General features: G+C 37.0%; 2 protein-coding genes across 3 annotated transcripts; one reads left to right on the plus strand and one right to left on the minus strand.

Annotated features, from left to right (window-relative positions):
* Positions 1-275: 275 nt before the first annotated feature.
* Positions 276-12,535, plus strand: LOC146160905 (calcium-activated chloride channel regulator 1-like). 2 transcript variants are annotated; one of them, XM_083384048.1, is made up of 20 exons: positions 276-456; positions 798-934; positions 1,995-2,145; positions 2,297-2,411; positions 2,614-2,797; positions 3,987-4,238; positions 5,162-5,383; positions 5,638-5,748; positions 6,188-6,367; positions 6,995-7,118; positions 7,182-7,321; positions 7,517-7,678; positions 8,586-8,688; positions 8,884-8,963; positions 9,039-9,132; positions 9,433-9,565; positions 9,638-9,780; positions 10,034-10,220; positions 10,981-11,192; positions 12,126-12,535. In XM_083384048.1, the coding sequence occupies exons 4-20, from the start codon at positions 2,371-2,373 to the stop codon at positions 12,413-12,415; spliced, it is 2,658 nt and encodes an 885-aa protein (XP_083240174.1). In that variant the 5' UTR covers positions 276-456; positions 798-934; positions 1,995-2,145; positions 2,297-2,370; the 3' UTR covers positions 12,416-12,535. The 2 variants fall into 2 exon arrangements, with proteins under 2 accessions (XP_083240174.1, XP_083240175.1); XM_083384049.1 differs by lacking the exon at positions 6,188-6,367.
* A 2,858-nt stretch (positions 12,536-15,393) lies between these two features.
* LOC146160906 (E3 ubiquitin-protein ligase MYLIP-like) lies at positions 15,394-18,541 on the minus strand. Its single transcript, XM_083384391.1, has 8 exons — positions 18,347-18,541; positions 17,940-18,130; positions 17,476-17,682; positions 17,063-17,317; positions 16,808-16,942; positions 16,609-16,733; positions 16,192-16,505; positions 15,394-16,015 (listed from the first exon to the last, which is right to left on the minus strand). Exons 1-8 carry the CDS (start codon positions 18,473-18,475, stop codon positions 15,812-15,814), a joined length of 1,560 nt encoding a protein of 519 aa, XP_083240517.1. The 5' UTR covers positions 18,476-18,541; the 3' UTR covers positions 15,394-15,811.
* Positions 18,542-20,773: the final 2,232 nt, after the last annotated feature.

Genomic DNA, 20,773 nt, shown 5'->3' on the forward strand with positions numbered 1-20,773 from the left:
GTCAACTTGCCCTGGTTTTCGCTTAACCTATATATTTTATTGAAAATAAGCCGCGGGCCGGATTAAACTGCTTGGCGGGCCGGATCCGGCCCGCGGGCCGTATGTTGCCCAGGTCTGTATTAGAATATATCCGATGGTTCATGATTTACAAGCCATCGCTAGGATTTAAAATCTGAATTCTTCTGTTTATTAAAAAAAAATGCTTTAGCCTATACCAATTTTGCCTCTACTATAGGCTACTTCGTGATTATTGCTGTTCGCAGGACACCTACAACCATGTTGGACAACAAACGTTTAGTTTATCTGACTTTACTGTTTTGTTTTCTATTTACTTGGAAAAGAGTCGCGGAAGCATCAGCTGATTCTGTTATTCTTGAAGACAACGCCTACCGTGGTATTGTAATAGCCATTAATCCTGCAATTCCCGAAAACTTTACTTTGCTTAATGAACTAAGGGTAAGCGACAAATTGCGAAAAGCATTTATTTTTTAAAGCAGTAAAGCAGTTTTGACCAAGTAAGTGTTAATAAAGACAAGCTTTTCAAAGGTAAAATAAATCAGTGTACCGTAAGCTATAACACTTCTGTAGACATTTGTTAAGCTTACGGAATTTAAAGTTACTGTAAACTAAGGTGAACTCTGTAGCATTTCAGTCGGTTTCTTTAGGTTGTAAATATATTTAAAAAAGTAATATTTATTGGGTCCCCTTTTAAACAGTTTCTATTATAACTTGCTGTTTTGAAATAATGTTAAAAATAAGTGGACTGTTAACTATAGCCTAATCTGTTTTACACTCAGGCTCTATGGACAGAAGCTTCGTCGGTATTGTTTAAGGCCACCAAAAACGGGCACACTTTGCTCAAATCAACTTTTTGGTGCCAAAAAGTTGGAATCTTACGACATCTGAGAGAGCGGTTCAGGAAACCTATGATCAGGTTCAACAGTAGGCTTTCGACGCAATAGTTTCCTGCCAAAGCCAATTGCTCAGTGACGAACTTTCGATTTGAAAAGCTAGTACCTCATTCGTGCTTTATATCACGTTTGCTTTTGCCGCGTTTGTATTTATTTTATTTACACAAACCGCTGTACAAGCCCACTAAGTCATACCACTAGTAGACCATTGGTTCTTTGCGCCTGATAATAGAAAATAATGCAAGTAATTCAAAATATTTTTTTTAATTCGGTAACATGGAATGTTGTGTAAAGCAACTCAGTAAACATAAAAGCACCATGGGGTAATACTTTTAAAACTCATTTTTTACTATTAATTCGGGAAAAATGGGGGGTTAAGCCTGCTGTATGTTCATTTCTTCTGTTAAATTGCTATAGCCCACTGCTCATTTTAATTGGAATAATAGTATCCTGGTGGCATTGTTTAAGGCCACCAAAAACGGGCACACTTTGCTCAATTCACCTTTTTGGTGCCAAAAAGTTTGACGACATCTGAGAGAGCGGTTCAGGAAACCTATAACCAGGTTAAATAGTAGGCATTCCACGCAATATTTTCCTGCCAAAGCCAATTGCTCAGTGACGAACTTTCGATTTGAAAAGCTAGTACCTCATTCGTGCTTTATATCACGTTTGCTTTTGCCGCGTTTGCATTTATTTTACTTACACAAACCGTTGTACAAGCCCACTAAGTCATACCACTAGTAGACCAATGGTTCTTTGCGCCTGATAATACAAAATAATGTAAGTAATTCAAAATATATATTTTTTAATTCGGTAACATGAAATGTTGTTTAAAGCAACTCAGTAAACATAAAAGCACCATGGGGTAATACTTTTAAAACTTAGTTTTTACTATTAATTTTGGAAAAGTGGGGGGTTAAGCCTGCTGTATGTTAATTTCTTCTGTTAAATTGCTATAGCCCACTGCCCATTTTAATTGGAATATTAGTATCCTGGTGAAATATCTCTCGTGAAGCTACTATATGGTAGGCCTATACCTGGTTTGCAATTATTATTTTCTTAAAGCGGTCCATTGTTTACCAGGCGGATGTTTTGGTGACGTTGCCAGATCCCGTTCATCGCAACGAGCCTTACACAGTACAGACCGGGCAATGTGGTGACCCAGGCACTCACATCTTTCTCACGCCGGAGTACATCGTCAATGAAGCGTTCGTCGAAGATTTTGGACCTAAAGGTAGAGATTTTACAATTGGTTTTAAAATTAGTCCAAACTGGACACATATATATAGTTTTGAGATAAACCTCTCAGGCCCTGTTGTACATTAACTTTGCATGATGTTTAATACAACCTAATGTGCGTGTGTTCACGGCCAATTTGTTCTTAGGCAAAACGATCGTCCACGAGTGGGCTCATTTGCGATGGGGAGTTTTCGATGAAGTTTCTCGAATTCCAAATGATATGTTCTATTTGGGTAGCGGAGGAAAAGTGGAAGCAACTCGGTAACATCGCATAATGACTCCTTTAGTTTGTATTTTCTTGAAAAAATAATGTTTAAAGGTTAGGTGGTCCGATTCAAATTAATTGTTTATGATGAATTTTTTAATGCAAATTCGTGTTTTCTTTAGTAATTTGTATGACGTTTATTAAGCCATTAGAAAAAATGTCCATAAATGTGGACCCATTTACGTCCTTTCTATGTAGATGTCCGTTAGCACTAGAAGGCGAGAATTTACAAGTTGATTATTCCGATGGATCTGTTAAGGAATGTGAGTATAACAGCGAAACTGGACTTCCAATGAATGCCACCAAATGCCAGTTTATACCTTACTACGACGAAACGCCAGGACTGACTACTTCCCTGATGTCCCACCATAATTTGGAATATGTGGGTATATGTTGTTTAAAAAGGATAGGCAAAATATTAGAATGCTATTTAGCACGACTAAACACATTTATAAAATATAGATGTCATACTATATATTCGGTACAGAAGGACAAAGGCGTTGTATATATTTAGTTGTACGTTATAGATTAAATTATAAATACTCTACAACAGTGGTTCTAAACCGAGGGTCGGCAACCTTTTTGTAGTCGCGGGCCAAACCAAACTCAGAAAGGTCTCTGCGGGCCGCACAAAATGCTAACTAAGAACTGTGTTACTAAAATGTTAGAACAACTTTTAGTCAGGGGGGCCTCGGGTATTTTTTTGCACTTTAAAACGTGCGTTTTGTTGGTTTAAAATTCGCGTTCACACGTCGCCATCGATACTAGTAATGAAAAGTGTAATAAAACTACTTTGGGGAAACGCGATAACCTTAATAGTTAATGTAGTTCAGTGTTTGTTAACCTTTTTGTGTCCACATGGCGAGCGAAACGTGCGCATTATTTTTTTGCTAACTGGCAGTTTTTTTAAATTTCGTGCAAATTGTTATTACTTTGCCAAAAATAACAAACAAGTAAAAATATATTCCAAACATTTTAAAATACGTTTTCCATTAGCGACGCACTTGGCAGTCTCCAACGGCGCAACGGTGAAGAAGCGCTAACTTAGTTGAAAAGGCAGCCTCAAAACGTAAACGAACCCGAGGTACAAAGATCATTCGAAAAATTTTACGCACTTACGTAGTTAAAATAGTCCAAAAGTATTTGAAATGGACTCGTGTCTAGTTTGTCCGAAGAGGCCGCGGGCCGAATGAATTCTATTAGTTCGCAGCACCCTTGCTCGTATTGGTGCTGAGGCTAACTGTAAGTTTAAAATAAACGATGTTGAAAAAGCACATTAACTATGCAGCTTGGTTGAAAATACCTTTTCATTTTTGGCACTTTTATTGTACACACAAAAAGTGTAGAGCAAAAAAATGGAATCCTATAGAATTTTAAATATCTTTCGGTAGTCTTGAGCGTTAAAAGGAAGAAGAACGCGACGAAAAACCTAAAATATGATTTGATACGCAGCAGCTTTATGTTTCAAAACAACTTGTTCCACTAAAATGTGACAAAACACCCGCAAACCGAAATCCATTACGCGCCTTCATTTTGTGCACTGTAAGAAAGTCGACAGCAACTGTTATCAGGTGAACTTCTTCTGCCACAACAACGGCAGCGACCCGCTGAACGTGCATAACACCGAGGCTCCGAACGACCAGAACCGACTGTGCAGTCAGCGCAGCACTTGGGAAGTGATCCTCGACTCGGAGGACTTTGCCAACGACAAGAACCCCCCTAACCCGAACATCAACGTCCTGGCGCCTGTGTTTCGGGTCGTGAAGCCTTTCGATTTCCGTCGATTTGTCCTGGTCCTGGATGTTTCCGCTAGCATGGGAGGGGTCAGTAGCACGAGCTGTAGTTTTTTAATTTTCTGGTCCCTCAACATGTGACGTTTTTTGGTCCCTTAACATGTCCCACACGTAATATACGGTAAATTGCTTCCTAAGAAAAAAGAAATTTTAACAAACTTTTTAATATTATTTAGTTTAGATTAAAATTGTGACAAACTTCATGGTTAATTGGTTATTTTAGTGGAAAACTATGATGATAAAAGGTCGTTCACGTTAGATTTCACAAACTTTTTTTTTCTTTTGTGAAGTTAAAAGGGTCGTATATCAACTTTACCTGAAAAGCAAGGCATATGTAGAGCAGACTTATATTGAAATGACTTTAAAATGTAATATTACAGTTGCAATTTTAAACCATAACAAAATATTTTGCTTTGAGCCGTAAACATATATGCGTGTTTATTTGCTATATAATTGAATCTCACAAACTTTCTCTTTTATTATTATTAGATATAATTGCGTGCTAATAAAAAACAAAATCAGAAAAAAAAATATCTATGCGTTTTTTTGTGTTTTTTTCACCAGTGTACAATAATTATTAAAACTTGGTGCTAACAACGTAAAATGAAATCATTACCACACACATTTCGGGAAAAATATCCTTCGGTAGCAATTAACACTTATATAGTATTACCTTGTTTAATATAGTTAAAAGCAGGGGCTGACTATTGAATTCGAACTAACCAACCACGCGAAGCAAAATAACTGCAATGGGCGTTAACTTGTTAATGATCTGTATACGAAAGACAACAAATAGTTTGGTTTTTGAAGATAATGATTTTGATAGTACCGATACAAATGTTTTTGAAGATAATTTGCTGAAAAAAATAAACTGAAATTCGGCATCAAGCCTCACCTTACTAATCGGCAACCAGCCTTTCGGTGTTTTATATAGTTGAACCTCTTTTGGGCAGGACTGGATGGTTCAGATGCGTCAGGTGGTGGGCACCTTTTTGCGCCAATTTATTGCCGCAGGGGATCACGTCGGTATCGTACAGTTCTCCCACATGGCGAGCGTCCGCTCTGAACTGACCAGGGTAGAAACGAACGACGATCGGGAAGCGCTAATCGCTAAGCTGCCGAAGTGGGCCGGCGGCGCAACCTGCATTGGCTGCGGCATAATCTCAGCCCTGAAGGTAACTCGGTCCTTTCACAAATACGAGCTGCCCGGGTTGTACTTGTACTTTAAAACTGCCGTTTCGTAAGAGAAAATGTCAAGATGGATCCGTTGGGAAATGAGTCGACTGTATAGTCGTGACAAAATGATTATAAAATGTACATGCAAAAAAATTAACAATTAAATGTGAAAAAAAAAATCCTAAAAACAATTAAATACTATTTACGATCATGTTGGATGACAAGGCCACTGTTTTATTTTCTATATATTTAGGTTATGGAAAATTCCTCGCCCGACTCCTGTGGAGAAATCATAGTGTTCACCGACGGAGAGGAAATAACGGAGCCGAAAGTTAAAAGTGTAGCTGAAAGAGTTCTAAAAAAGGTAGAAAACCCTGAGTTTGCTTAAAAAATGTGATAACCCTAAGCTTTGTTGTGTGCAATTTTTCGCTGTAATAACATATCGAGTCAGTTTCAAAATCGAAAAATATCGCTTTGAAACATCCAAGAAACTTGTAAACTACCAAACTACTCTTTGTAAAACCTTCATTTCGTTTTGTGACCATGTACTTTAAAGAAAAACGATAATCCCTGAGCAAACTCATTTGTGATTTTCCAGAAAACGTGTTTTATTTTAGGGTTTTGAGTTTTCTGGAAGACTCTGCCAACATTTATCCAAAAATGCAAATCACCCTATATGTAAATTATATATAGTAATTAATGCTCGTCGGGAAAGCTGTCAATCCCATGTTGTTTGAACTTAATTATGTCCTTAAAATGTTGCAAATTATGTCCTTAAAGTGTTGCCTAACTTGTTCCCGAAGAAATGCAAAATGAACACCATCTTTTTCACCACCAATGACAACGCTGATTTGCAAATCCTTGTCAAGATGAGCGGTGGTCGATGGTTTTTCGGCAATGTCAACGACCTGACGCCGATGATAGGCGCGTTTCATCGACTCGCGCATGCCAATGATGGCGATGCGACTCAGGAAACCTCCGTGGTACAACTATGCGTTTAATTATTATGAATGTCCGTAATTAGTTGATTGTGAAAACTAGGTATTTTGTTTCTAAGCCGGTACCCGATATTTTGGGCAAACTTTACAGACTTTCGTAACTAAGCAAGTTTGACAGCAAATTTTTATAGGGTGCGGTATTACCCAAACTTTGCTTTAGCATTTCAAATTTCAGTTACTTTTATAGTTGCTAACTTACAATCTTCCTAAACAATAAATATTTCAAAGGAGACGGAGCGCAAACCTAAAAATGCCGATATAAGTTTGGTGTCGTTTCGATATTTATACAACCCTATAGTTTTGAAAAAGTACCTATACCCGAAACTACCAGTTGTCATCGGTAATCTAGGACAATAAAAAAATCGAAAAACTCGGCGTTTAATTGCGATTATTTCGACAACGTGAAGAAAGAGCCCCTACTGCGGGTTAATTGTCGTAAAAAGTATAAATTCGATACGCCTGCAATATCTGCGCCATATTTTTCGCGAATTTACTTTCTTGGCAGATTAATTTTACGAGCATTATTTATTTTCTACAGATTTTAAGATATTGTTGCAAAAAAACGACAACAGATCATGTTATATATTTTTTTATTCTTCCGGCCTTTGCAAGATCTCTAGCAATTCGACCACCGTGAATCCCGACAAAAGTGTGGTGGGTGACGTCATCATTGATGCAACCATCGGGAACGAAACAATATTCTCCTTCACGTGGTCGTCTGGCGACGTTCCTCTTGGTAAAGTTTAATTTCTTGTAATCCGTTTCAAATGTTTAAGAAATTAAATCCAAATATCTTCAGACATCCTCATCACCGCCCCGAGTCGCTGTGTATTCGCCACAAATCCGCAGATTGCTGGAAAAACGTGTACAGGACATCCACTTGCTTCCGTCAACGTTCAAGACAAAACCGTAATCTTCCGTATTCCGGAAACTGCCTTGGTAATTTTTTCGAAACTTGTTTCGATGTATTCCTTATTTGACTAAAATACCTTTCCCTGTTGATAGAGCAATAAGGCAAAATACTACCCAAACTAAAATACACTTTATTTACTTGATTATTTTTACAGTTATGCTATTTTGCAAATCGAAAAATGATAGAAATGTTAGCTTTTCGATTTTCATTTGCATTTTCAGCCAGGTGTTTGGAGGTACGAGGTATCAGTAGCAACTGAACAAACGGTTTCCATTACCGTGTCCTCGAAACTCAAGAACTCGTCTGCGCCCCCGATTGTGGTGAAAAGCGGCATGTCAAAAAGAGACGTCAAAAGGGCGGAATGCACAGTCGTGTGGGCCATGGTATATTGAGGGATCACACAATGAGACATAAAAAGCTACAGCAGAAAAATCTATAAAAACGTAGTATTAAATCCAACGACATATACAGCCAAATACGCAGTAATATCCAGTTCATCATAAGATTAAAATCGTCAGAATAATTATGTCGGAATTAGTGCTAAATTCATCGGAATATGACCCAAATTCATCGCAATAATTCATAAATTTATCGGAATACGTCCTAAATTCATCGAAATAAGTCCTAAATTCATCGGAATAAGGTCTGAATTCATCGGAAGAATGACTAAATGGCCAAAATAACTCCCAAACCTGTGGGAAGAGGGTATGTGACAATCGGGGGCCATTGATCTGGTATCGGCAGTTTTGGTGACTACGTTTGGGCGCCCTACTCTGACCTTGCACCGGATTTTCGGTCCTGTTTGGGGTTATTGGTGAGAATTGGTAGGGGTTAGAAAATGGGTTAGTGTTGAAATTATTTGGGAGTTAGTGATGTACTTATGGGGTGTGGTTTGGGGTTAGTTAAGTGTTGCTTAGGCCTTATTCTGACCTTTATTTAGGACTCATTCCGATCTAGACGGTACTTATACCATTATGTACTAGTCCTATTTTTGCATTATTCTGAATTGTGTTTTATTCCGACGTAGGTGTTGTTCTTATCTCGGTCTTATGGCTGGAGTCCTATATTGAGTTATATGTATATATAGTCGTATAGCGCTTTCAATTTTTTTTGGCTTTTGTCTGTCACACAACGGTTTTGTTAGTACTGTATACACAGGTGACAACTAAATATATGTTTATGCTAAGTATACTTTTTACCCAGCACAAAACAAAATTTACAACAACCACGAAATCATGAAATGACAAAACATGAATTCGACTTTAGCACTTATTAGTCGCATCGTTTTAGATTACCGTTGGAGGAGTACCTTTAACTGGGGCAAAGGTCGTCGCTCAAATCGAGAAGCCAGATCGGTCGAAGGATTATGTTGAGTTGTTTGACAAGGGAGCAAGTGAGCCGTTTTCCTACAGTTTCATTGATTGAAAATTTCTTTTATTTATTAGACAACATGAATGTAATTGACACACAAGATTTATTGATTCGTGTAATCTTAGTTTCGAATAAACTAGACTATTGATTATTATGCTCGCTGAACGTAGCGCCTAAAATAGCGATTAAAGGACTTCTATTTTTTCGAATATCCTAGCTCCTGACTCCAAAAAAAATGACCGAATTTATTCAAGATGTTTCCAGGGTTACACTGTTCGAGGCAGATACAGCTTAAGGGTATGTCTCTAATGGTTGCTGCTTTAAGTTGTGCTGTACAAATTTAATTGAATGTTCTTACATATGAACACACAGGTGTCGGTGAAAGGTCAAGGAGGAAATATTGGCATAAGTCAAAAGTCAGTGGATTCACATGCTACCTTTAACCCTGGTTACATTTATAGAAACGGTAATTCATAGCAGTCTAGTTGTGATTTGGTTGATAAATACTTCATAATAAACATACATTTCCATTTAAAAAATGCCAATTTTCTATTTTTTATTTATTTTTAAAAGAAATTGAAATCCAAAACTTAAATCCCACACTAACAACTAAACCCGTATGGTAAATTGTGACTATACTCGAGGAAGAATCAACCGTAACCTATCTTTCTGCCAATTTAGGTCAAGTTAATCTTCTAGCAGGCTCGCATCACGGCTATAACTACTTTCTAACTAACCGAATAAAATATTGTATGACGTTTGGCAGGAAGCGTAACCTTAAATAAAAATGGCGAGCGAAACCGTCCACTGCCACCGAAAGAAGAAAAAGATACCGTTGACTTATCATCGATTGGAGATTTTACTAGAATTGTTACAAGTGAAGGATTTTCGTTCGACGGGTGAGAACTATTTCAAACGACCGACGTGTGTGTATCATAAGGGTCTTAAATTATGATTGTTCCGCCACTTAGGTTAATCGTGAATGAAGACGTTGATGAAACGCCCCCCAGTCAGGTTTCCGACTTGGAAGTTCAACAGAAAAATTTAAGCGACCCCATGTCAGGAGTAACCTTATTATTTTCGGCGCCAGGAGATGACTATGATTCGGGCACAGGTCAGTTTTTGCGATTAAAAGAAATAACAAATTTGTTGTTAAAATTAAAATACTAACACCCTATTTTCTTAATTTACCACTATAAATAATGCAAGTTTTAGTTTCCTTCGCGTGTCTGTGAACTTGTGTTCGTGTGCAACATCGCCATCAGTGCACAACAAAACTTAACTTTGTTTTAGTCAAATATAATGCAAGTATCTAGCAACCCCTTTATTAAATTTTGGGCTTAGGCTAAAAACTTTTTATCTTGTAGTGATGTCCTACGAAGTGCGATATTCGGTGGGCAACCAAGTTCCCTTAGCAACTAACTTTACGTCGGGAGATGCCGTAACTGACCTAGAAGTGACTAACGGTTCTCTTAGCAACCCTAAAGAGGCCGGAGAGGCCGAGGTACTACAGATTGTTACGCCAGACCTTCCGGGAAATCAAGAGGTTATCAGGTGAGCGTATAAGCTTCTTAAAATAGGTTGTTTGTCGTTGTTGTTGTTTTTTACTGTACAGACTTGGCGGTATAGTCAGAGCGTAATTAAAACGCGTTACAGTCATTTAGAAATACATAACATTCATTGGAGTGCATGTTGCACATTTGCAACAAGTCGATATTAATAAAAAAAAATCAAACACGTATTGTATAGTCTACTCTGAAACATTTATATACACATTGTCTAATCTAGATTCTGTGATTGAGCCTTTGTCCAGAAGGGCTTTATCACAGAATATATACAATGTGTATTTGAATGTCCAGTTGCTGAAAACGGACTGTTCATCCTTTTCAAATGAGGTGGTATGCACGAACAGGATGCAGCACGCAACGATGCCACGGTCGTTTGTTTGGCCAGCTCCCACTAAGTCTTTGTAGCTCAGTCGGAAGGGCGAGGGTCCCGGTGTGTCCAGGGGTTGTGAAGGCGAACTTCACCGCAGACGATAATTGTTTTTAGTTTACTAAAGGACTATAGTTGTTTTTATTTTGAATAAAATTGGTTCCTTGGTAAAAATGCCTTAATTTATTAACCACTTAAAGTGTCAGGGATTCCTAAACTGAGGTCCGTTAACCGCTTGGGGCACGTGGTTATTTGTTTTTTAACCAGTTTCGTGTCGTAAAATTGATAAAATTCAGCTTTTAAAAAGGTTGATGCCCCCGCTACAAGTCGTTCTATGTCAAAAAGTATTTGCTTTCAATGGTTCTGTTTTTTGCTGCAGAATAGGATTCGCTGTTCGCGCAACAGACGAAGCTGGTAATATCGGTAAACCGTCAAACATCGTAGTATTGAATTTATATGTCGCCCCACCAGCAGTACCAACTCTACCACCTGAAGTACAGCTTCCAACTACTACTACTGCTGCTAGTACTACAACCGCTGCTTCAGTGTCATCGACCGTTTTAAACAAACCGAAGCACGTAACACCAAGGCGTAAGTAACAATTTTCGAAAAACTTTAGGTTATAACCTACTGCATACCTCTTACCGCAAACGAGATTTTTTTAATTTGGGAAGTGGGCGAGATGAACGCGAAAATACAAATATAAGTTTGGCGCACAGCTACAGTTTGAAGCGACAAAATAACTCAGCTGTACTTTACCTATAGAAAATTTGCTTATAGTATTTTCGCCATAGTATATTGGATAAAGCAGTGCTTTTGAACCTTTAAAATTTTTATCCGCATTTCTTTATTTCGGAGAATTTTCATTCGCACGAAACAAGCACAGTAAGTTTGAAACCTTTAGATTTATTTGTGAAATAACAATGAAAGGTTTGTGTATTAAAACCGTGTGGCTAAGCCTTGACTGATATAAAATAAATAGCGTAAGCTGCAATGAGCCACTATACGAGACTATATTACTGTACCTGTAACGCATAAGTGGGCGCACCAGCTTTTTTGATTACTGTATTACATATAATAAAAAATAATAATATGCATCACTTTCATCCGCACAACGTTTTTCATCTGCATTACAATTTTTTTCATCCGCACAAGTGCGTACCATGCCACGGGTTGAAAGCACTGGGACAAAGTATGAGGTTGACTGTAACATATATCTCACTGAGCTTTTTAACATCTGGGCAAGAAAATATCAACGTTCAACCGGTCCTAAAAATTGTTTGCTCGGATAAAAAAGCGATAGTTAACTTTTGTTGCAAAACGTGAACCAATATTCGTTTTGCTATGCAAGTCACGATTTTTTCAGAATAACTGAAAACGTGCGTTTTCTGTAAATAAAGCAGGTCTCACTCTAAATGTGCACAGATCAATAAAAAACGCGTTAACTATCTTCATGCCGCTTTGATTGTCTTGACGTTAAGGTAAGCTGGGAAAAAATACGTTCATTCGTGTCTTTCGTTTCAGTGATTATGAGGCAAACAGTTCGCTGCTCTTATCTGTACACGACTGCCTACTTGGCAGCGTATAGGACGGCTTGTCGCTATGATTCATACTATGCCCAGTCTGCCGGATGCTTAAGTGCCATACAGGCTCTTCGCAGGACCGCACCTAATTACAAAGAGTTGTGCAACGACGTCGACTACATGTCAGCTTGCAAAAAAGCTTACAGTATGGCATGTGAAGAAAGGTTTTGCATCACTTGCAACCATCCGTATTACAGGCAGCGCTTGTCACTTTATAGTCAAGTTGGATAATTTTTGAATAGTTGTCGTATCTTAAGCACAAAACATTTTGTCGAAAAACTTAAATGTACAATTCTGTTAATGATAATTCCATCGACTCATAAAACGCATGTGTAATTTGTTTATCTCGGAATAGCGTCATTATCTTAATAAAAGTCATTTAAATATGTCCTTGTTTCTTAGTATTAACGAATTATTTTTATTGCCAAAGGGCTTATTAGTGTACCGATGTCTGTATAACGAACATTCTAACTAGACTACTATGAAAACTCGAAATAAGGCGTATGAAGCAACACTATCTACATCGAAATCATCTATTATTTATTTTACAACTAGTTTTATACTATTTTGAATTTCTATCAACCACCGAACCAATTACAGACACGCTCTAATTACATTCGCAAGTTATGCAAGGAAATAGAAACGCACATAATAATTTAGTGGCCTAATTAAGAGGACTTTAAACTAGTTAAACTGCAGCTTTGATATTATAGTACAGGTTACAATGGAATTATACGGTACCCTAACAACAACAAACTCAAACAGGGATATTAAGCAAAAAAAGACTATTGGGTGCATCAGTAGGTCTTAATTGCCACTAAATAAGAGCAATGTCGCTTACAGGTTAACGAAAAAGTAATAATCACGTCCTGGCAATTAGTAGTAGACAGACTTTATAGGCTGTTATTCTAGGCCAGTGCTTCGCAACCGGCGTGCCGCGTGATCATGTCAGGTGTGCATGCCGTTAAGTCTCTGCAGGTGGGGGTACTTTTTAATAAGCAGTTGAATTAACGGGAAAAAAATTATCTCTTATCAATACATATATTTTGCTATAAAACAGGTGTATATTTCATGAACTTTCCATAATATTAAAAAATTTTAAAACCTATGTTTAATTACCTTCTATCGACAAAAATCAAATATCAAAATAGTTTTTTTAACTGACTCAACTACGGGGAACTTCCAGGAGTATAAACATACAACAATTGTTTTCACATTTTTTTACCAGAGTGGAAATGGATAATAGCCATATCCTCGAAACCCATAAAATATCATTGTAAATATATTATTGGCATTTTGTGACTGTACAATTAGTCTTGGTAGCTGTTTCGAATAATAAATTAAGCCAATTACAAAACGCCTTTTCGAATACTATTAAAAATCCTGTGTGTTCTAAATAGCTATTGCAAGATGGTATAATTTTTAGAACGGCTTCAGAAATTTTGGAAGTTTGCAAAACCGCAAAATCAGAAGATAAAAGAATGTTATACGATTTTTTTCCGCGACTTCGGTGCATTTCATCATAAATCGCTACTTTTTCTCTTCGCTGGGTAGGATTGTTCTGCTGATGTCTATTGTCGATCGAAAATATTTTGTAGGTGTGACGCAAGTGGAAAAATTGTAGGCCTGTTTAAATTTAAATTAATCCTTAAAAAGTGAATTGATTAAAAAAATTAAAATATGTGGACCAAAAATAAAATATATAGCAACTATTTTGCAAAGAAACACATCGTTTTTTTGTTAATCGTAGCCTAAGAAATACATCGATTGATGTTAACAACGTTTGATATTGCCGCTATGTGGCGTGCAAGAACAAAGTCTAGAAATATGCTACACTTGATACAGATATACTGTTCGATCAGTTTTGCTGATTTCGTATTGATATATTTTACGCTATGGTACAACATTTAAAAAATACACCTCATTGTCAACAAGGCTTGGGCGTTGCAAAGCAATTATTTCAAAATATGAGAAATAATTTGATAGTTACACATTTTGTTAAATATTTTTTATGCAATAAATTGTATTAAGAACGCCAAGACCACAAACAACAAAATAGATGTCTTCAGGTTAATCCAGCGGTTTACAACCGGGGTGCCGCGTCACCCTGGGGTGCCATTTCTAATGCCCAAGGGTGCCGAGAGATATTTTGAGAAATCTTTAAAAATCAGATTTTTGCTCAACTCTTAACAACTTTTTGTGTAAGATTAGTGTGGAATAAACCATTTACTACTTTCTACGTTGTGTGGAGTTGATGTATGTTGTTCCAATTCCGTTTATTGTGACATTCTAGTGAATTGCCTACGGAAAAATCTTAAAGGGGTACGGCAATCCATTTATTATTTCTGATGTGTTCTGTAAGCCATGAAAGGTTGAGAACCACTGGGTTAATCGCTAAGTCATACAATAAAGAGGACAAAACATTGTGGCGTAAAGAAGCCAGATGCTAACTAGCTTTAGCCTACACCTGGATTATTTCTCCTTCACCTTTTGCTAAGTATAATTGACTAGTTGCCGTTAATTCTTTAACGGCAATTTAATAAAGGGTATACGCCAAATCATAACAACAAGTTTAACATCTAGTTTAACATCAGTCAGCGTACATCTCCGTTAATATAGAACAAACTGTTGAGCGATGTTCAACTATTACATTCTAACTTCGCAAACCTACCGGACAACTAGTTACTCTTTTCCAGTCACTGCTAAACACACAATGTTTGTTCGGTGTAACCAGCGTGTAATACAAAAAAGAAACAGCGATAGAGCCACAAAGATTTCCATCAGAAAAAGATCAACCGCGCTGAACGTTTACGAAGAACAACGATCGTCAGCAACCACGAGTGTTGGGGGGAGTGAGAAACGGGAAAAAACAGAAATACACAACTTTTGTGTAGCACGAAAATAAACGATTCAAAACAAAATAACATAAAAATGGTTTCTATTTACATTTACATTGTTGTTGCATTGCATGGCATTTGAACAAAGCGAAGACGCAAGAAAGGAAAAGTAACACTAGATTGCGACACGTGGCCACTTTTGGTCAACAAGAGTGGAATCAAATATTTTATGTAGTTAATTCCTTACGTTTGTGTTGTGGACGATATTTTCAAATGGATTGAATGTACAAAGGTTTTTGTATGTTGTCCAATTAGGATCAGTAAAACTTGGGGATTTCTGCTACGATAAAAGGGGACAAGGGTGTTCGTCATCCGAACAGCTTTAAAATATTTCAAACACTTGAATGATACAAAGTTTGTTACCATGTGAAAAATGAACAGTGGATCACAATAAGGATCTCGCCTTAAAAACAAGTTGGCAAGCAAAAATGAATAAATCATTCATGTTTATAAAGGTTTGTTTAAAGAACTTTTGTGGATTGCTTGTTGGTTTTTAGCCAGGCGGATGAAAAGTCAAAATAGCATTAAACGTGGTTACATTATCTCAATAATAGTACTACACCTCATTAAGATATACAACAGATTGCAATTATTAACCAACCAACAGATTGAACATGTCACACACAAGTGGGTTTAAAAGTAAAAAAACCTTAATTACACATTAGGGTTGATTGTTTGCATTGCAGTGGCAAAAACCTAGGTAATAGTGGTGTATCATTACATGGAGTGTCTAGGCTGCTAACGTTTGTATTAAAAGATTGTCATCTGGTACAATGTGGTTAATGGTAGTAAAATTGTCACAAGGGGCTTCTTCCTCCATGGGCGACAGATTTCCTTCATTCGGTGTAGTGGAGCCTGTGCTGATGAACTCGCGAGTGATAGGCAGGAACACAGTTAGTGTTTTTGAAATCGGTTTTCGGCAAATTGGACAAGCCTAATAAAATATAAAATGGGTTATTTTACATTCATTTTATTCCAAACGGGCTACATTATATAAAAGTAAATGAGGGGGGCATAGCAGCAGTGCGCCATGGATGTGTTATATTTGTTATGGTAGAGCATTTTGGCATTTGATACAAAGAGTTCCACATATAATATCAATTAACCCACCTGGCACCGGTCGGCACAGCTCTTGCAGCATACTTGGTGGCCACAGGGCACAAATGCAACATCAATTTCCATGTCGAAACACACTTGACAAGATAGGGCCTCCCCAATCACACGTAACCGCTCTTGAAGTCGCTCAACCTCTCCACTTTGGTTGCCATCTGTTATTAAACTGGCTTTAGATGAAGGTTTGAATTGGCCATTTAGGCTGGAATCTGTTGCATTGTGCATCTTCATTTCTTTTCGGTAAAGGATTCGCCGTGCATTATCATAGGCTTCACGTGAGGTACGTTGCACATCAAATATGTAATGCTTGTCTAGAGAACAATTAGCACAAGATAAATAAAACAAATAAAAGCAAGTTGGGCGTGTATTATATCAATGAACAAATGCCAAAAGTTTTAATTGTAGTTTACAAACCTGTGTCAGAAACAGTGGGTCTGAATAGGGCAAGAAAGTGGCCTTTGAAGTCAAGACTATGTTGGTGAATAACAGAAGAGTGAACAGTGTCCCAAGTGTAGAAGGCAAGCATCTCAGTTATCATTCTACATAATGTGTTTATTAAAATTTTATAAATGTTGGTTCTAAACTATTTTATGTTAATTCCTTATTTATATACCTGTACAAAGCATTGCTTTGGCCATCTGTACTTCCTCGAAGCATCAAAGTTTTTATGGAACCATCATCTTGGTAAATGTGAACGTCAATTGTTTTGCCAGTGTGTGTGGCCAATTGTACAGCTTGAAATGGAATTCTAAACAGCATGAAGCCAATGTTGAGGGTACTGGATTTATTAGTTAAAGAAAAACTGTTTCTATTCTTTATATTAAAAAGTAACATCCAAGTAAGAATGAAAGATAACATGTTATCAAACCTTTGCACTTCTTCGTTTTCCTTAGTAATCTCAATGCCCTGAGGTCCAATCCGAAAGGTAATGTTGGTAAGTTGCTGCATGCGATGCATCACAGGGCTGTTTGTACCTCTACCCCCGCCACTTGTAGCAGCAGATTCTAATTTAAGCTGGTAGGTCTCCGTACCATATGTAGGAAGTACAGAAACAGTCGAAAGAAACTTTGCAGCAGCTTGGGCTTTGGTTATACCTCGCAGTGATACATGTTGTTCATAAATTCTAAACAAATATATTATGAATTTTAGCCTTGTTTTTTTTCTTTTGGTGTTTTCATGTGTATTAATTAACGCATTGTTAATCTGATTATAAATTTGTTACGAAGAGCAGGAATGACCTATAAATGTGCTTTATCAACAATGAAATTTGACAATATTAACCTGTCAAATTCTGTTTGTGTAAGTTCATAATCCTCAGTTGGGTAAAGGGATGCATAAAGCTCATAGAGATCCGAATGTTTATGGTTTGCATGAACATCACCAGTTTCAGCTTGAGAAAGAAGTGCAACAACAGTGGGAAGCAATTCTGGAGTTACAACAAGTTTTTCTTCACTGAAGTCTTGCTTGAGTTGGAGGAAAAATATCCGCCTAAAAGACCAATACTCATTACACTTTTTTTTTCAATATATATATAATTTTAATTCAAGTCTGCAAATTATAGCATTTGATTTTCTTAAGAAAAAGAATAGGTATTGCATTGCTTTAAATGTTATCATTCTAAATGCCAATAACAATAGATAAATTAGATATCCTTACAAATGTTGGGCATATACAAAGATAATTTAAAACAATAACAAGAATTTCCTAAGTATTTAGGTAACTAATATTTTGCACTACATATATACCTTGTGGATTCCTGCAGCAAATAATGTGTTTCAACAAAATATTTCACTCTTAGACGGAGTCGAAAAGGTGTTTGACCAGAAACTTTTCCTATCACTCTATTTCTAAGATTCAGCCATAATGGTTCACGTTTTGGTCCATAATATTGCAAGCCAAAATAATCCTTTTCAACTGTCCCAATGGAAGCACACACCTATAAAGGTTTGGTTTAATTCAGGTTAGCATTATTAGAAATTATTGTTTATGAATCGCTAACTCGCTACTTAACCCAAATAATTTTAGCAATATAAGCCCAACCATGTGGTAGGATTCTATACCAGCGTCCTATTTTTAGCTTACCATAATTCTAAATACAATAATATATATACAACTTGTGTAAGTAATAGTTATTCAACAATAATATTAGTACCTTGTCTAGGATTTCTTGTCCAATTGCATTTTTGTCAACTTCAACCTCAATCACAACAGAATCTGGCCTAGATACAAGGCACAAAATTTGTCCATTTTGCCAGTTGTACAAATCCAACTGCAAGCTCATTTTAGTTTCTAATTTACAGTAGACAAACTTTCATTCATTAACAGTGAACTTTATAGACAGAAACGCACAACTGAAACACAAATCACTGAAGATTTAGTAATAAATAAAAAAAAACATTTATTCCAACGACATAAACTAGGTGCCACAAATCAGCTATCACCAGCTTGGGCGCTGGTCTAGAATCCTACCACAACGAAACACCATTTGGGTTAGGGTGCGGGTTAGCGTTTGGGTTAAGGTGGGTCAAGTATTGTTATTAAATAAAGAATATAATAATACTTGACCCACCCACACCCAAACGCTAACCCGCACCCTAACTCAAATTTTGTGTGTTGATTTTAGAACTGTGGTAGGATTCTAGACCAGCGCCCCAGCTTGACCTGCACTGAAAACAAACAAATGCGACCTTTAAGTCGTATACGCTCCTACCTCTACCACTAGTGAGGCTGACATTGTTTTGATGTTTTTTCTTTCGCAACTCTGTTCTTATACCAAGGCAGCTGTTTGGGACTGTGTGACGTAAAAATTGCCAGTCAGTGATTGGTCGGCGGAAGGCACGTGGGTGCGAAATCCACGTGAAAGGCAGCCGGCACGACCTAAAGTAACCTACACTGCGACCGTTAGTAACCCAAGCAAGACAGGTTAATATCGTTCAAAGCACGGAGTAACCCCGGGATAGGAGTTTCGCAACGCTGCTGTTGCGCATTAAATTGCACGTAACTTGAGCAATACTCAAACAAGGCGAAGTTGCTTTTGCAAATACAAGTTCGTGTTGGCATGATTTTTTACGATTAATCAATTTATATAAAATACGGCAGGAAAATAATCAAATGACATGTAAACGTTATAAGCTATGCGAAACATATGGTAGTTACTCTTTAGGCATCTGATTTGGCCACCAAGTCCGCTACCATTTCTAAAAGATAAAAATTTACCCAAATTGAATCTGCAACTTCTCACGTTTAATGTCATTATAAGATTGTGACAAAGGCCCAAATCGCTTTGTCTGTTTTGAGGGTTCAAAGTATAAAAAGAATCAAGTGACTGAATCGATATATGTTTTAAAAGGATTAATTGCTATGCAGTTTGAAGTTTGAAGCCTAGTTGTCTTTGTTAACGCACACGTTCATCTAACGAAGTTCGCGTAGCCTACAATGTTTTTATGTCTACAGCAAGGTAAACGGATTTGTTCAAAACAGGAAATCTTTAAAACCAATTTAGATTGTTTATTCTTATCAGGGAGTCGAACCGTTTGACTTTACCGGTTGACTCGGTTCAGGTTCAAGGATTTTTTTCGAAATCCGTTTCAGTTTAGGTTTCAGTTCGGAGTAATTTAAAAGTTCTCTGGTTCAGCTTAGGTTCGACTAAATTTATTTTTAAAACTAGTTTATAAACTTCCGGTACAAATGCAATATTAGTTAAACCAAAAAATCTGGGCAATAAATGTAGATTGTACAACTCGTATTTAATCTAAGTTTCGTGACGTATAAAAAAACAAGCAGTTACTAAAAAAATATATCAACATTTTATTTAATGAAAATTTAATCAATTTTTTTTTTAAATGCAATTTCGAAACTAGCATAACCTGACTCTGTGAAATACAAGGTGTGACGTCATGCGGGAGTGAACCGTTTTCTGGACAGGTTGATTCGGTTAAGGTATATTGAAAATATTCGTTTTAGTTTCGGTTCGGCTCCTTAAAATCTTACAAAAAACGGTTCAGGTTCGGAAAAAAACCCAAAACCGGTTCATAAAGTTCCATAGTTCGACTCCCTGATTCATGTCCTATTGTCGTTTGTCTGTTTAGGACAGTCCTAAAGTGGTTTTCAACCTGTGGTACGCTGTACGCAGGATGTTTTTTAGTAAAATTACAGTTTTACCAAAAAGGTTAAGCATTTTTTTGTATTGTTATAAACTATACATTTATCGTAATGATTGTATAGTTAAATATTTTATGCTTCTTTAACGATAGGAACTATTATCTTTCCGGAACATTTATGCAAATTTCTTTTATGACATCATAGCAAAACAACAAAGAATCACAAAACTTGACTACCAGTATCTTGCAAGTTACAAAATGGAAACTTTTTTGGGAGTAGTGGGCCGCATTTGTTTTGAAATTTCCTAACTAATAAGCTAATCCACCCCTGTTAATAATCCTATATACATTTTCAGTAAAGTTGAGTTTTTCGACAATACGCAGTGAAAAACGGTTGAGAACCACTGGTTTAGGTGGAACGGATTTGACTCATTTTCTGCTGGTTTCCCAGATGTTTATGGGGCAACAAAAGAGGCTAG

The sequence above is a fragment of the Ascidiella aspersa genome, chromosome 3 (genome assembly GCF_963924565.1).
Source record: "Ascidiella aspersa chromosome 3, kaAscAspe10.2, whole genome shotgun sequence".
NCBI lineage: Eukaryota > Metazoa > Chordata > Ascidiacea > Phlebobranchia > Ascidiidae > Ascidiella > Ascidiella aspersa.